This window comes from Octopus bimaculoides, chromosome 3, assembly GCF_001194135.2.
Source record: "Octopus bimaculoides isolate UCB-OBI-ISO-001 chromosome 3, ASM119413v2, whole genome shotgun sequence".
Classification (NCBI taxonomy): Eukaryota; Metazoa; Mollusca; class Cephalopoda; order Octopoda; family Octopodidae; genus Octopus; species Octopus bimaculoides.
The window spans coordinates 136960172-136976225 of NC_068983.1; the positions used below are offsets into that span (position 1 = coordinate 136960172).

At 37.2% G+C, this 16054-nt stretch overlaps 1 protein-coding gene across 1 annotated transcript in view; it reads right to left on the bottom strand.

Annotated features, from left to right (window-relative positions):
• Positions 1 to 14858, bottom strand: part of LOC106872362 (ER degradation-enhancing alpha-mannosidase-like protein 1) — a 46848-nt gene extending 31990 nt beyond the window's left edge. The window contains exon 1 of the mRNA XM_014919327.2: positions 14223 to 14858. Within this exon, the coding sequence (XP_014774813.1) occupies positions 14223 to 14482 (260 nt within the window). The 5' untranslated portion in view covers positions 14483 to 14858. The remainder of the gene's footprint in view (positions 1 to 14222) is intronic.
• Between the last annotated feature and the right edge of the window lie 1196 nt (positions 14859 to 16054).

Here is a 16054-nt window from a genome sequence, read left to right on the forward strand (position 1 = left end):
TGCGGGTGGCACATAAAAGACACCATTTCGAGCGTCGCCGTTTTCGTGCGGGTGACACGTAAAAGCACCCACTACACTCTCTGAGTGGTTGGCGTTAGGAAGGGCATCCAGCTGTAGAAACTCTGCCAAATCAGACTGGAGCCTGGTGTTGCCATCCGGTTTCACCAGTCCTCAGTCAAATCGTCCAACCCATGCTAGCATGGAAAGCGGACGTTAAACGATGATGATGATGATGATGATGGACAATCTGAACTATCAAGCTACTCTTTAGCAGCTGAACCTGTCAAAGGTTTGGTTTAAAGGTTAGAGTTCAACTGTTGTAGCTTTTTTAATGAAATTACAAATAGTTAAGCATAAGACAAAACTTACAAAATTAAAAGAGGTTACAAAATAAATAGGCATAAAAGAAATAAACTATAAGAATATTACAAAATAAAATCAGGAACATCTTTGTTAACCAATTCAAAATTCTAAAGTATACCAAAGTCAAAACTAAACGATTGAACACCTAACTTAACAAATGACCATTGTAGCTTGCTTGAAGCATTGCAATAAAGCAGTAAAATAGCAAAACAGTGAAGAGAGAGAGAGAGAGAGAGAGAGAGAAAGAGAGAGATCTTCTTACAAAGCAAAAAGGGAAAAGTTCAATAACCTTTTCCCTTTATATATTTCAGGCACAAATGCCTAGCAACAGAAGTAAACAGTCAAGATATGTTAGTCCATTCATCACCAACCATGTAGACAAATATTTCTTAACTGTTTACTTCTGATGATGGACCTTTGTACCTGAAATACATAAAAGTTATTAAACTTTATCCTTTTTACATTGTAAAAAGCCTTCACCTTCACTATTTTGTTACTTTAAATATTGTATCAACTGAATAGTTAAATCATAAATGCAAATCTAAAAATTTACTATTTTTAGAAACTAAATTGCTTCCACTAGATCTTTCATCAAAACCTTTAAATCTGATCTGATTATTTTCTGTGCAGAAAACAGTCAGATTAATATCTGTGAAACTGGAAATTTTAGCATATTATATTACACTTTATATTTCTTTAGAGTTAGAGTAGGCATCCCCCACCCCCCAATTCTTGACTCCTGTAACCCATTAATTGCTTTCAACTCTGATGTGACAGTTCTGCTTTCTTGCCATATAACCATATTATCTGTGCTGCTAAGTAGCTGGCTGAATCGTTAGCACACAAGACAACATGCTTAGTGGCATTTCATTTGTCTTTACATTCTGATTTCAAATTCTGCCATGGTCAACTAGGCCTTTCATCAAATACTGAGGTTGATGTAATCGACTTCCACCTCCCATTATAAAATGCTATCCCTGTGCCAAAATTTGAAACCATTATCATCATCATTATTTGATTTCCAGTTCAATCATCACATCTATCTTTGCGTACATTTCTCTCTTACTCAATATCTTCCCTTCCTATGAAATGTGTCACAAATGAAACAGATGTTCAATTGATTAGAGACAAATTACATTACATTCAGTAAAAGACTAGCTAAAATATTCGATTAGTTGGTTGTTTCCATGGACAGAGTGATTATGGTAGCAATGAAGGATGGTTCTTGTACAAAAGGCAAAAAATTGTAGCTTTATTTATTCTAACTTTATTTTTTTTTTATCATTAGTTCTGGCTCTACATGTTGAGTTCAAGTCATACTATCAATAAAATGAATTACCAATCTAGTACTGTGGGTGATTTAATCAATTAATCCCTTCCTTATTAATTTGTGGCTTTATGCCTATGTTAGAAATTATGGTAAAACAGTATTTAGAATAGCTTCACTACATCCCTGATGTCATATGAGGCAACTAAAGGGGAATCTGCCTCAAAATGTCTGGTCCAACACATACATACCGGTAAGAAAAGTGGGGTGTAAAAATGGTAATGATTGAAGATGTATACGATGAAATAACATTTGTCTTTTAACATCTCTTTAATCATGTATAGTTTCAGGTCATAAACTTTAGAACTCCATTTTGGTATTTATCTAGCTTAAAAAATAAATTTAAAAAATTAGCAAACTCTCATTGTTAATTCATTTACTAAAGACCAGAAACTCAAGTCCAGCTGGTAAGTAGTATGATGTCATTTATTTAAATGTGTGGTAAAAGTGTTAAAAAACAAACATTAATTCAGTGACACACACACATGCAATTGTTCAACCACACAAACACAAAGTGAAAGTAAATAAATGAATCCGCCAGTGGTTTCAACAAAGAGTATTCCAGTTCTATATTTAAGAGATGAGGAATTATGTACATTATTTACATTCGACGGATATTTGTCCTCATCTTGTTTGTAAAGAGTATTCCAGTTGTTCAATCAATTTAAAGGTCAACTCACTGAATAGCAACATAGTAACTGAGTATTCCACAGTACTGTTATATCCTTAACATAATTCTCATGCAGAATCAGCTTGAAATGCTATGTGATAAGGCTGGTACTTTGTAATACAGATATTGCCCACAAGACATGATTCCAATTTTTCTACCCAACATCATTCACTTTGGTTAATCTGAGGCTGTGATAAATGATACTTACACAAGGTGGCCTAATGATAGCAAAGTGAAGGGCTTTACCTTTCAGCCATGTGCACCATCAACACACACACACACACACAAATATTAGCCCTCTTTTGGTCATGACTGATCATATATTTTTGATCTAGGAAAGTAATTCACCAGGACACAGACATGGGCAACTGTTAGCCTTGTGAAAAACACACAGTTGCCCATGCACGCAAGTTTTCAATCTCTACGTCACTTGGCACCAGTATCATTGCATGCATTGCTGTCAGAAAGCAATGAGCCCAAACAGATGCCATAAGGGTTCCAGTCTGATGCTCTGACAGTTCTGCTAAGCCACCAACCTGGACTGGTATATTTTTTTTTTTGCTTTTTTTATCAACCCTAAAAGAATAGAACACAAAGTTGACCCTGGATAGATATGAACTCAGAATGCAGAGAATTGGAAGAAATACTGGAAAAACATTCTATCTAGTACCCAAAGACATTGTCAATTAGTTGCAGTATCCTAATGTGTGTGTGCATGTGTGTGTGTGTGTGTGTGTGTGTGTGTGTGTACACACAGCTCTTCTAGCTGTTTGATAATGCTCCCTACTATGCAAATATATATATACACAATGAAAAGAAGAAGACACAACTTATAATTAAAGTTGTGAGTTGCGTTAAAGAATTTTCTTTGTCTTCCTTTCATTGGATTATTTAGTCTTCTCTAAACCATATGATGGAATAATTGTCATGAAACTTGGATTTTCTACACCAGAAGTATTCCAGCTTTGGCTTGGATCCCAACAGTGTTGATAACCCAGTTTTCAGGTTGAGTGCTTCTCTGGAAATACCCCAACTTCACACCCAAACTGACCTTGGCTATATCATCATCATCATCGTTTAACGTCCGTTTTCCATGCTGGCATGGGTTGGACGGTTTGACTGGGGTCTGGGAAGCCAGGAGGCTGCACCAGGCCCCAATCTGATCTGGCAGTGTTTCTACAGCTGGATGCTCTTCCTAACGCCAACCACTCTGAGAGTGTAGTGGGTGTTTTTTACATGCCACTGGCACAGGGGCCAGAGGAGCTGGCATCGACCACAATTGGATGGTGCTTTTTATGAGCCACAGGCATGGAAGCCAGTCAAAGCGGCACTAGCATCGGCCACGTTTGGATGGTGCTTTTTATGTGCTACCGGTACGGGACTCACAACTACAATTTCCATTTGATTTGATTTTGATATTGCTGATGTTGATGTACTTGACTCAATAGGTCTCCTCAAGCACAGCATGTCGCCCTACGATCCAAGGTACCTTTGAGTGGCTGGTTATGCAACACTGGTGTAGGTTACAGCTGTGGACTCACTTCTCAGTCACAGCATACCTCCAGAGGTCTCGGTCTTTTGTCATTGCTTTTGTGAGGCCAAACATTTGAATATTTTCTGTGAATTGATGTTGATAAAACTTTTCCCAGCTGGTTTGCACACTGGCAACACCATTGTTGTTTTCATTATTCTTTTTTATTTCAGATGCTTCAGTTTTTGGGTGAACCATGCTAATAGCTTTTGAATGAAAATAGCCCATCTACACATTTTTTTTTTTTTTTCAGATAATGAAGAGTAATGATACATATTAAGCATACATTGAGTATATACTTAACAGAAAACCATAATAATATTCTAACATTTATTGATATAATGAATTATTCAGTCACATGAGCACCAGGGAAGAAATGATCTGATTGTGGGACCAATATTGGCTGCAAATTATGTGGGAAACCTGGACAAACAAGCAAAGCCTTTCTCACTGCCTCCAGACTTCCTCATATACCGAAAACCACCAGAAATCGCATCCTCGTGACCATGGCTTCCGTGCGAGTACCCCTGAAACTGCCTCCTCACAGGACTTTGAGGCTTCAATGGGCCCAAAAGTACATGACATTAGACATGAGCTTGTCCTGTTCACTGACGAAACCAGAGCATCCCTTGACAGGCCTGACAGTTGGGTAAATGGTTGGGTCTATTTTGGAGATGAGCATCACCAATGTTTACCATGTCAAAAACAGGGTGAAGGGGTCATGGGAACAGAGTTACAGGCCCAGTCAGGGTGCCTGAAGGAGTTAAAGTGACTGCAACCGCCTACTGCAATCTCCTGAAAGAGGTCTTGGATCCCTGGCTAAGTGACATACTGTTGTCACTTCTCCAAGAGTCTTATGGCATACAAGGTGAAGGGTTGGTGATGTGGCTGCCATCATCTCCGGATCTCAACCCTATTGAAAATCTTTGGTCCATAAGATGTTTAAGCCGATGGATGCCAATTTACGTCGAAAGATGTCTTATGGGTGATCATCAAATCTGCAGCAGTGGCAGTCCAACCTGCCACTATTAAGAAATTGACAGATTCCATGACTAATAGGGTTTCTGAAGTTATCTGTCGAAATGGCACTCATGGCTAAATAATTCATTGTGTCAATAAATGTTATAATATTATTATTATGGTTTTCTGTTAAATATATACTCAGTATATGCTTAATATGTATCTTTACCCTTCATTTTCTGAAAAAAAAATGTCTAGATGGGCTATTTTTATTCAAAAGTTATTAGCATGGTTCACCCAAAAACTGAAGAATCTGAAATAAAAAAGAAAGTATGTTATACAGAATAATGAGAACATAACAATGGTGTTGCCATAGTGCGCAAACCAGCTGGGAAAAGTTTTGTCAAAATCGATTCACAGAAAACCGAGAAATCCTAAATTTCACTCCTAAGCTATTAGCATGGTTCTGGGTATATATATGCATAAAACATAGGATGGGCTTCTTTCAGTTTGATCACCAAATCCACTCACAGGGATTTTGTCAGTTCCAGGATACAGTAGAAGACATTTGCCCAAGGTACTACATGATAGGACTGAACTTGAAGCTCTAAAATGGGGAAGCAAACTTCTTTTTTACACAGCCATGCCTTATATACATACATTCAAGTGTACAGTTGATAAAATCTACAGTGAAACATTAGATATGAGAACCATCAACAAAATGAACATCTGTTATAAGAACGATATCTATGAGCAGTTTTCAAACCTTAAACATTAAAGAATTACGTTGAATAATATAAAAATTGTCCTACATTAGAGATTTCTACATTGAAACTAATCCAGAATATCATAGATGCACTAATTTCTAACAAAGGCACAAGGCTACACATTTTGAAGGAGACTATAGTTGCCTAAATCAACTTTACTTTTTGGTACTTATTTCATTGATAAAGTCAATCCCAGCAGAATTTGAATGGTTTTTGCTAGGTTAACACTAAGGCCCTTCAATTCTAGACCTTGCTTCCACACCTGAAACTTCTCTAGTTCTGGTAGTGATTCAGCCATAAAAACAAGGTCATCAGCATAGAGGAGCTCCCAGGGGCAACCTATCTTGAATTCCTTTGTTACTGCCTGGAGGACTATGATGAAAAAGAGGGGGCTGAGGACTGATCATTGATGAACCCCTACTTATACCCTGAATTCTTCACTATACTCGTTGTGAACCTTCATTAATGATATTGTTTTAACAAGACATTAAATTTTGGAAGAGAAGTTTAGTTCCAAGATACATGTCATGGATGCTCTAGGATGCATCATAAGTGAGGTTTCTGGGGTTTCAAAGAATTCTGGGTCTTTCAACATCAGACCTCTTTGCCCAGTTGACCCAGCCATGACTGACCGAGTTCCGGCTTGCATTCCAGTAGCAGCAAACCACCCAATGGCCTTTTCTGTAGCTTCAGTAATGGAATTTATGGTCCTTCCCTTTGCTGCACCTGTGAACCCAAGCCCAGTCAGAGTTTGTAGAAAGAATGCTCCACAAAACCCTGGTAGCCCATTTCAATTGCCTCTCAAAATGCCTTCCAGCCCTGGTTTCTGCTCTACCAGCTCCTGGTATTTGGCAAGTTCCTCTCACGAGCCTCCGCCTAGGGCACAGTCAGAAGAGAGTACCAGTATGTTATTGGTACTTATTATATCAACATGAAAACAACAAACGCAAAGGAAAAATAGTAAGATATAATGATAAAAGTAAATATTGCCATATATTTAGCATAGTGCTTGATTAATTCTTAAATCAAACCCAGACTTGATCTAATTCTGCAACTGTAGAAAATTAAAACTAAATTCTGTAATTCATGTAGTCCAAAGCTTTAATAAAGTCAAATATCATCAGCAAAAAAAAAAAAAAAAAAGGATTTCTTAAATAGGCACAAGACGAAAAAGACTGAAAAAGAATTTCTTAAACAAGCACAAGATGAAAAAGACTAAAAAAGGTTTTCCTAAACAGGCACAAGATTAAAAGAATTTCTTAAATAGGCATAAGTAACGTCAACTATACTCAGTTCTTGGCTAGTACTTATATTTTTGACCTCTGAAGGACCAACATCTACAGTAACATGATATTTTCTAAAAAGCTAAGAAATTTCAAAATTTCGATGGAAAGGAAGGCAGCAAGCAGGCAGAATCATTAGCACACCGGCAAAATGCTTAATGACATTTCATCCATCTTTACATTCTACGTTCAAATTCCGCCAAGGTTGGCTTTAGCTTTCATCCTTTGAGGGTTGTTAAAATAAGTACCAGTTGAGCACTGGGATTGATGTAATTGACTTACCCCCTCCTCCAGAATAGCTGGACTTGTACCAAAATTTGAAACCAAAATTACAACAGAAGAGAATAGCTTGTTGTTGACGGTATCCCTTAAGCAGCAGTAACAGAGACTTCAAACTGAGAAAGAAATATAATTAATATAATTGATCTCACTACTTAGACTCCTAACTAGATTTGATTTGAACACAAAACTGTGTAATCTCAAACTAGATGTAATAAATCATAAAAGCCAGCATTCTACTGTTTTAGCTATCTCTACAGGTTTGTTAGGTTTGACACCAAATGAAAAATGCAGAGGATCAACTCCAATAAACATCAGGTACTAATTTTATTGAGCCTTCATCAAGTTCAACAGAAATTAACCCTGGTAGCATTTGAAATCAGGATGAAGAAAGTCTAACTTAAATGCAGCAGACTGTACAAAACAGTACTCAACAGTTAACGCTTATAAATACCTATATACAAAAAACAAATTAAGTCCCCTTTATTTTTTTTTTCCCAATGGGAAAAATTGTTTTCTTTTTTAGTGTTTCTGTTACCACTGTAAGTGGAACAGGATTGAAAAATATTTCAATACTTTCATTCAAGATAATATAGCGCTTTTTTTTGTTTTTGTTTTTGTTCTATTTGTCAAATTATTCTGTGAAGTGAAGCAAAACAAAGATGAAATAATTAATGTCAACAAGATAGACAAATGAGATTTTGATCCTGAACATTTAGCTTTGTATTAATAAACCAGTACACTAAATTAACCAATGTTTCTTTGTTAATTTTATAGTTTCTTAACATTCATGAGTGAATTCATTTATATAAGAAAATGCTTTGCTTTCTTTTTAAACTTTCATTTAAATATTGGGTGAGCCAACAAGCCTAGTTTTTATTGATGCTAAATTTCAAGCAATCTAATAAGTATACTTCAATTTGTCTCTTGCACATGTGCACTGGTTAGATACTGGACACTTCAATGTAGTTCAATGCAAACTTACAATGAGACAGGTTGTATTTTGTGAGCTTAGGATCATTCTAAAAATGGAGAACAGAAACGAACATTATTGACACCTCATACTTTTCTATTTTAAAAAAGGCAAGAAAGCAGCGGAAGCCTGTAAGAAGATATGTGCTATGTACAGAGAGGATGCTGTTATGGAATGTGTCAGGTGGTTTTTAAGATTTTGATGAGAAATTTTCCAATGCAAGATACACCTCACTCTAGCCAGCCAAATGAAATTAACAGTGACACCAAGTCCCATTATACAATAAAAATGATTGTAAATATTCCCCAGATATTCAGATTGAGTGTTGAAAACCATTTGCATCAACTTGGTTACATCAGTAGGCTTGATGTTTGGGTCCCACATCAGTTGAGTGTGGTTCACCTTGTCCAACAAATTTCCATCTGTGATTTGTTTCAGAAACGTGACGAAAACAATCCCATTTTTCTTTTAAGAGAATGGTTACAGAAGATGAAAAATGGAACATTTATAACAACATGAAGTGTAATGAATCACCACAGACAACCTCCAAAGCAGGACTTCACCCAAAGAAGATTATGCTTTCAATTTGGCAAGATTAGAAGGGTGTTGCCTTTTATGAGCTTCTTCCCACAACAGGTCTATCAATTCAAATGCATACTGTGACCAGCTGGACAAATTAAAAGCAGTGATCCACCAGAAATGTCCAGCACTTGCTAATCATAAGAGTATTGTCTTTCATCATGACAATGTCAGACTGCACACTTCTTTGCAGATGCGGCAGAAGTTATTGGGGCTTAACTGGGGAGTTTCACTGCACCGCCATACTTGCCCAACCTTGTACCTTCAAATTTCCACTAGTTTCAATCTCTTCAAAATTCATTGAATTAACAGACCTTCAACTCTGAAGTGGATGTAAAAATTCACCTGGAAAGTTTTTCGCTAATAAAGACAGGAATTCTTTGAGCAGGGAATAATAGATCTGCCCACAAGATAGAAATATTTGCAATTTCTATTTTTAACTTTTAGTACAAGAAATCAGGGATTATAAAATATTCTCTAATGAATTAAAATGCCTTAATTAGGATCACTACATATATCATCACTCTTTCTGTACTGCCAGTCATTATCCTATCTTCTGAGCCAGTTCCTATTTTTGTTTTTTCTTTTTGACATTCCTCATTCTTACCATTAACTCATATTTACTGTTGATCACCCACATCCTCGTTAACCATTCACTCCTATCTACCTTTGACCACCTCTACCCCAATTTCTATCATTTCACCCACTTTTCCTCCATATACCCACTCTTACTAATCCTTATATCTCCACACTTCTGTGCTTTCTCCTCTTCACTTTTTTGGACATGTTACCTTGAGGGTATGCTCTGTTGCCTCTTTATCTCTCTTTCTGCCACTACTCCATCCAACCCCACTCACCCATAGACAGATAGACAGACAGACAGATAGATAGACATAACTCAAATTTATAGAAAAACAAAGACAGATGTAGGAAAAGTCTTTTATGTTTCAAGCCTACGCTCTTCGACAGAAAGGAATAGGAGGAAATAAATAGAGAGAGAATGAAAACAACAAGTTGATTCAGTGGTCCAACATGGTGAATATAGATATATATATATATATACATACAGGATGCGATAGATAAATTGTCACAATTTTTATTTTTTATTTTGTGCATGCACATTGTTTGTTTTTGATTTTGTCAACTACACAGTATAGTAGGGTCAGTTGGGCACCATCTGAGAAAAACAGCACTATGACGCAATTCACTCTGCCAGAAATTTGGAAATGACATGCTGTACTGCTTGGCATTCACGCTGGAAGCTCCAATACAAATATTTCAGAGTGTTTGGGTGTCAATCTGAGGACAGTGTAGAGGAATTGGAAAGAGTTAGATGAGTCTAATATGGTGAATATGAAGGTACGGCAACTTGGAAAACTTATTTTGATTATTCTGATAAGAAAAGAGCTCAGATCCAGGCCATGATTGACAACAATCCCTCCAAGTCAATCAGGTCCATTGCCAGGGAAATGGGAGTGTCTGAGTTTCTTATCAGACAGGTAGTGCAAGAAGACATTCGGCATTCCTCACACAAGATGAGAAAGAGCCAATTTTTATCCCAAGCCATCAAGGACAAGAGCAAAGATCACGCTACAAAGCTTTTGAACAAACTCAAGCATCCCCTCCAACTGAACATGCTTTGGTTTTTCTCAGGCGAGAAAAATTTCTGGCAGGGTTAGATGGTGAACATAAAGAACAACCATTGGCTTGCTGTGTCCCCAAAACATGCACTGAGAGTGATAAAAATCAAACATCCAGTCGATATCATGGTGTTTGGAGTGATCACAAGTGATGGTGATGATATGCCTCCATTCATCTTCCCACACAGCCTCAGGCTCAACACTTACATCAAGTGCCTGGAAGAAGTAGTGCTGCCCTGGATCTAGAGGGTGGCTTCTGAAAGACCCTATGTCTGGCAACAGGACTCTGCACCATGCCACACAAGCAGGAAAACCCAGTCATGGCTGTCAGACAATTTCTGCGGTCACATCACTCCCAACATCTGGCCACCTAACTCTCCAAACTGCAACCCCTTGGTTATTATGTGTGGGGTGCAGTTAAGTGAGAGACCAACAAAACTCCCTGTAATACCAAAGATGAACTGAATGTAAGGATCTGTTAAAATAGATCTGTTAAAATAAGATGTCAGTGTTATTTTCATTTTTGTGTAATTTAGGCGACAATTTATTCACCGCACCCTGTGTATATATATATATATTGTGGGGTAGCTTTGACTCTTCTCTACAACAAGAAGCCTATTCCTATCCCATCCATCATACTTTAACCAGTCAACATCTCATATAAAGCCATCTCCCTCTCTCCTATTCTCTAAGTCAAGGGAGCACTTTAGTGTTGCCAAGTTATAAGTGCCATGAAAAAAGCAGCTACTACACTCGGTAAAAAGGTTGGCAATAGGAAGGACATGCAGCTATTGAAACCATACTTAAACTGAGACAGTGGAACATGATGTGGTCCTCCAAACCACTGAATCTCATCAAACCTTCCAGTATGGAAAGAGGACATGAAATGATGATGAATTAGGATTTCTCAGTAAGAAATTATAATGACTTCAAGAGACATTTGTGGTATCAAGCTTTCTCCCCACTCCTGGCAGTTTGCTGTGCTTGAGAAGACATGTCAAATTAAGTAAATGCATGATTGTCCTTGCATTCAGGTATGTCCCCTGCATTCCTGTTCAGCTGAGCATTCCTAATCGTGTGAGCTCATGGATGCTGGTACCACGTAAAAGCACTTGTGCAGGTGCTGCATAAAAGCACCCAATCACTCTGTAAAGTGGCTGGTGTGTCAGGAAGGGCATCCAACCATAGAAACCATGCCAAAAAAGACATGGAGTTTGGGGCAGCTCTCCATCTGACCAGCTCCTATCAAACTGTCCAACCCATGCCAGCATGGAAAGTGAATGTTAAATGATGATGATCCAGCAAGTCCAGAGAAAAAGACATTTCAATCAAATGTTCAGTATGGTGACCTACATGCTCAATGTGCCACATATAACCTAATTTTAGTCATTTGGTGTGAAGGTGCATGGGTTAGTGATTAAGGTATTTGTTTTGCAATCATAAGGTCCCAAATTCGATTCCTAGCAGTGTGATGTGTCCCTGAGCAAGACACTTTATTTCATGTTGCTGCTGTTCACTCATCTAGCCAAAATTGGTAGTACCTGCATTTCAAAGAGCAGCTTTGTCCCAGTCTGTGTCATGTTGAATCTCCATGAAAACTATGTTAAGAGTACACATGTCTATGGAGTGCTCAGTATGTTAATTTCACAAACAGGTTTTTCTGTTGATCAGATCTACCGAAACCCTTGTCGTCGTAACTGATGGATTTAATTTTTAGTCATTTTATCTCAGGTTATTATTGGTGGTAGTTTATTTATCCCAGAGAAGTGAAGAATTGTTAAGCTAAGATCAACAGTTTTCTTATAACAATATCTCTATAAATGATAATGTCCAAGCTTAGTATGGTGTACTAAAGAATTAAGGCTAGAAATATATGATACCTTTATTGAATATTAAACAGGATTTGATTTGAAGATTTAGTACCAAAAAGATATCAGGTAACCAGATTATGAGCAGTTTGACAATATTCATAAAATGTTTAGTGAAGAAACACCTAGTTTCATGTGATTCCTTTATTTGGCTATTAGAAACTAATACTGATTCTGGAAAAGTTACCAGCAATAGAGGGACAGTTTAACAGTACAGAAGCTTAAATTAAATCACCCAAATGACATGATATTCGATTATGTAATGAAAATATTAACAGTTACAAAATGCCATAAGCTCCTAGAGGACACTTTTGAAAAGTTACAAACATTACATTCCATTCTCCCATATTTTGTACCTATTTAATCAAAGACAGCACTATCGGCTATCAACACAATATGATCGAACGTGACACGTAGCTCACGATTTCAGACCCTACCAGACCTGTCATTCGATAAAACATCATTCTTCTTTCATCGGTTTTTCTATATAAAAATTAACTATTAATTCCATTTATTTTTCATATTCAAAAGGGACATGTAGCCTTGAATCTAGTATCCCCAAAAAGGAGTAGGGTCGACCCTTTCTATAGTAGTCTATATAGTATCTGACCGACAAAATTAATCGCCTTTCAAAGTGTTTTCATGTGGTCTCTTGGCCTTTAGAAATAGCAGCCAAGTTCCCTAATATCACACCCTCTTCTATTTTTCAGGGTGGCACACTGGGTAATATAGTCCTGGATATACAAAAAGATGAGTTGGTGATTAATAGGGAGTTCTTTTACAATAAGTTTGCTCTCTTTCAACAAACTTAAAGAGAGCAGACCTGGTACTAAAAAACAACCTAAATATTGTTAGCGAACGATTGCTTACTCAACGAGCCAACGGGGATGTCTCAACGCGGTTACTCGACCTGTTTGAAACAGCGAACAAATCACCCTCAAATCACATTCCTCCATCTTAGAATACATTGGACAATGTAGCCTTTGATACACACAAAAAAATGGGATGGTCAAAGTTGGACCGTCTTTGATTATATGGCTGCTCGATCTGGGGTTAAAGAACTTAAACATCGCCGAGTTAACAAGGGAGCTATCAATGTGGTCACTTGACCAGCTAAAAATAACAGCTATATTTCAATGAAGCCACCCCACTATCGTCTTAGGCAGTCCCAGATACACTGTCTGCAAAGTAAATGACATAGTCGCAGCTGGAACGCCTTTGATCAAAGGTCTGCTCGATCAAGGCTGACATGGAGTTAAACAATAATATAAACACACCACTTTCAATTCGTAATAAATAATTCACGTTCTTTGGCGTATCTTAAACTTTTGAGTAATTCATATCAAACAATAAATCGCCGTTCTTAACTCGGCTTTAGTGGAACAGAATTTGCACGCCACCCAATGGTTACTTTGTAATAAGGACGGGAAATAAGAAGGCTCACCTGACTAATAAAGTGCTTTATTGGGGAAATATACAATTCTATCAGGTGCAAAAATGACTTTTTCAAAGCTACACAAAAAGTCATATTTAATTTCGGACAACATTTCTGTAATATTAGTTTGCTATCGGTGGAATACTTTTATCATTATCTTCAAGTTGATACAGAATTTTAGTGTTAATCAAACGAGATATATAAATATACCTGACGAGTTTACTCTGACTTTACAAATCACAACTCTGGTATCAACATACATATTGTCGAACCATTATTTAAAGATCAACATTAATTAGAGCTTCTTGTACGTAAGCAATAATTTTGAAAAAGGCTGAAAAGGATCGCTTCTTAGGATGTTAAATTAAATCAAAACGTTTTCGTAATTTAAAAGGTGATCAAATAAACAGCAACAATGTATTATTGAATAAAAATCGAAATATAAATCCCCTGCTTCGATCACACGTAAGCTTACTTTAAATAATGAAAATGTGGAGGAAGGCAGCAAATAATGTAGACGATAAAAACCAGAGCGGTGTAAACTTACGGGTTGTCATAATCAGGGCCACGACCATGACAGCTGTGAGGATTTAGTTCGTCTTTAGGAAATGCATATTTCATGTAGTTGTCATAACCGAAGTTGAACATCTCCCGGACCTTTTGAAGCATGTTTAGACGCTCCTTCTCGGAGAAGTGGCCGTACTTGACATCGTGGCGACCCCAGTCCTTCTGGAAGAGGTACAAGCGACCTTTCACCAGAATACATAAGCAAAGCAAGAGAATAATTATCGATAGTTTTCCCAACATAATACTGATCCATGGAAATTTTATTATAACAAATGGTATGTATTTATATATCTGATTAGCTGATACGTCTGTTGTATTTGATATCAGCTCACAATTATCGTTTTTTTCTAGAGCGATTCGCTGTTTTCAATATAACCATTATTTAATAGTAGCAGATTATTTCCGTGGCATCAGCGTTAATAATAGTTTCATAGTTATTTGATCAAACACATGTAGTGTTTCTCTAGATTGAATATATCTACAATGACTTCTTAATATCTTGTTTTACTATGCACCCAGAGTTCGTAACCTCCTACTAATGTGTGAACATGCGTAATAGTAGCGCACATAAAAAATAGAAGCCTAACAACCTTTAGTTCTCAAGCGGAAGTTGTCACGCTACGAAAGAAATAGACTCATATAAGATATTATAAAACACTGAAGAAAACAAAATACTAAAGTCTATTTAAATAAATTTTAAGATATGTATTATAAAGTCTAAATAAGCGGTAATATATTTCTTTATTTCTTTACTTTTTATATCATTACACATTTGTTACCATTGATTCAACTGACCAATTAAAGTCAGTATCGTGGCCACGCCTGTTCACGAGGGATTGGCCGAATTACTCAGTTCTCACTACCTCTCTTTATCGAATTCTGATATGAGGTCGAGTCTATCGACGTCATGTCACTTCCACCCATCCAGTTATTCCTTAATTTTGATATGACCGAATAGTAGAGAATGTGACAGTATGGCATCTGCTTTAAGGGAAGTTTAGGAACCTTGGCATACACATTTGTGTGACTCGAGATTTCTGGTTATTCAAATCAGCTAACGAGTCAAAGATCAATCAGTTCCAAGCTGTCTACCTTTAGCAGCAAATGTACTCCCATACTTCATTCATCCTGCTCAGCTAGACAGATTACTGATTCTTAAATATTCCATCCATATCCTTTACACTCCCTACTGACGAATCGTTCACTCACAGTTGCTATGTTCTCATAACCTAGTAGAAATAACCCAATATATATCTATAAGTGAAAAGTATTTACCCACCATTGCAATGCTTGCAAGACAACTGTCAGGAAGGCAAAGAGTGTCTTCAAGCTATCTTCCTTGACTAACAAACTTACTGCAAGCTCTATCACCTCCCAGAGTGCAACTGGGATTTCTGTCTGCTAATTTGCCAGAATCCCTTCAACCTAGATGTAGAAATACAGCCAAATCTCCCTTAAATCTCACCCCTCCATACTGAAAAAGGGACACTTGAATATGTTGTCCCAGAATACAAAAAAAAAATAGATGGTCATGTTTGGAATTACCTTAATCATAGGTCTGGTGGGGTTGGGGTGTTAAAGAACTTTTTTAATCACTTCAGTCCAAAATAGAAACCCGCTATGAAAGTGTTCCTTCCATTACTCTCCATGTATTCCAAAATTAGATCTTATTCCCATCATATCTGCATTAATTTTGTCTCCATGCTGGACTCTTTCCTCACCACATGGTGAAAGGACGTGGACATTTTCCACGACTGTTCCCCCCCACCCCCACCCACACACACCAAGAAGACAAATGCTACACAGAAATGC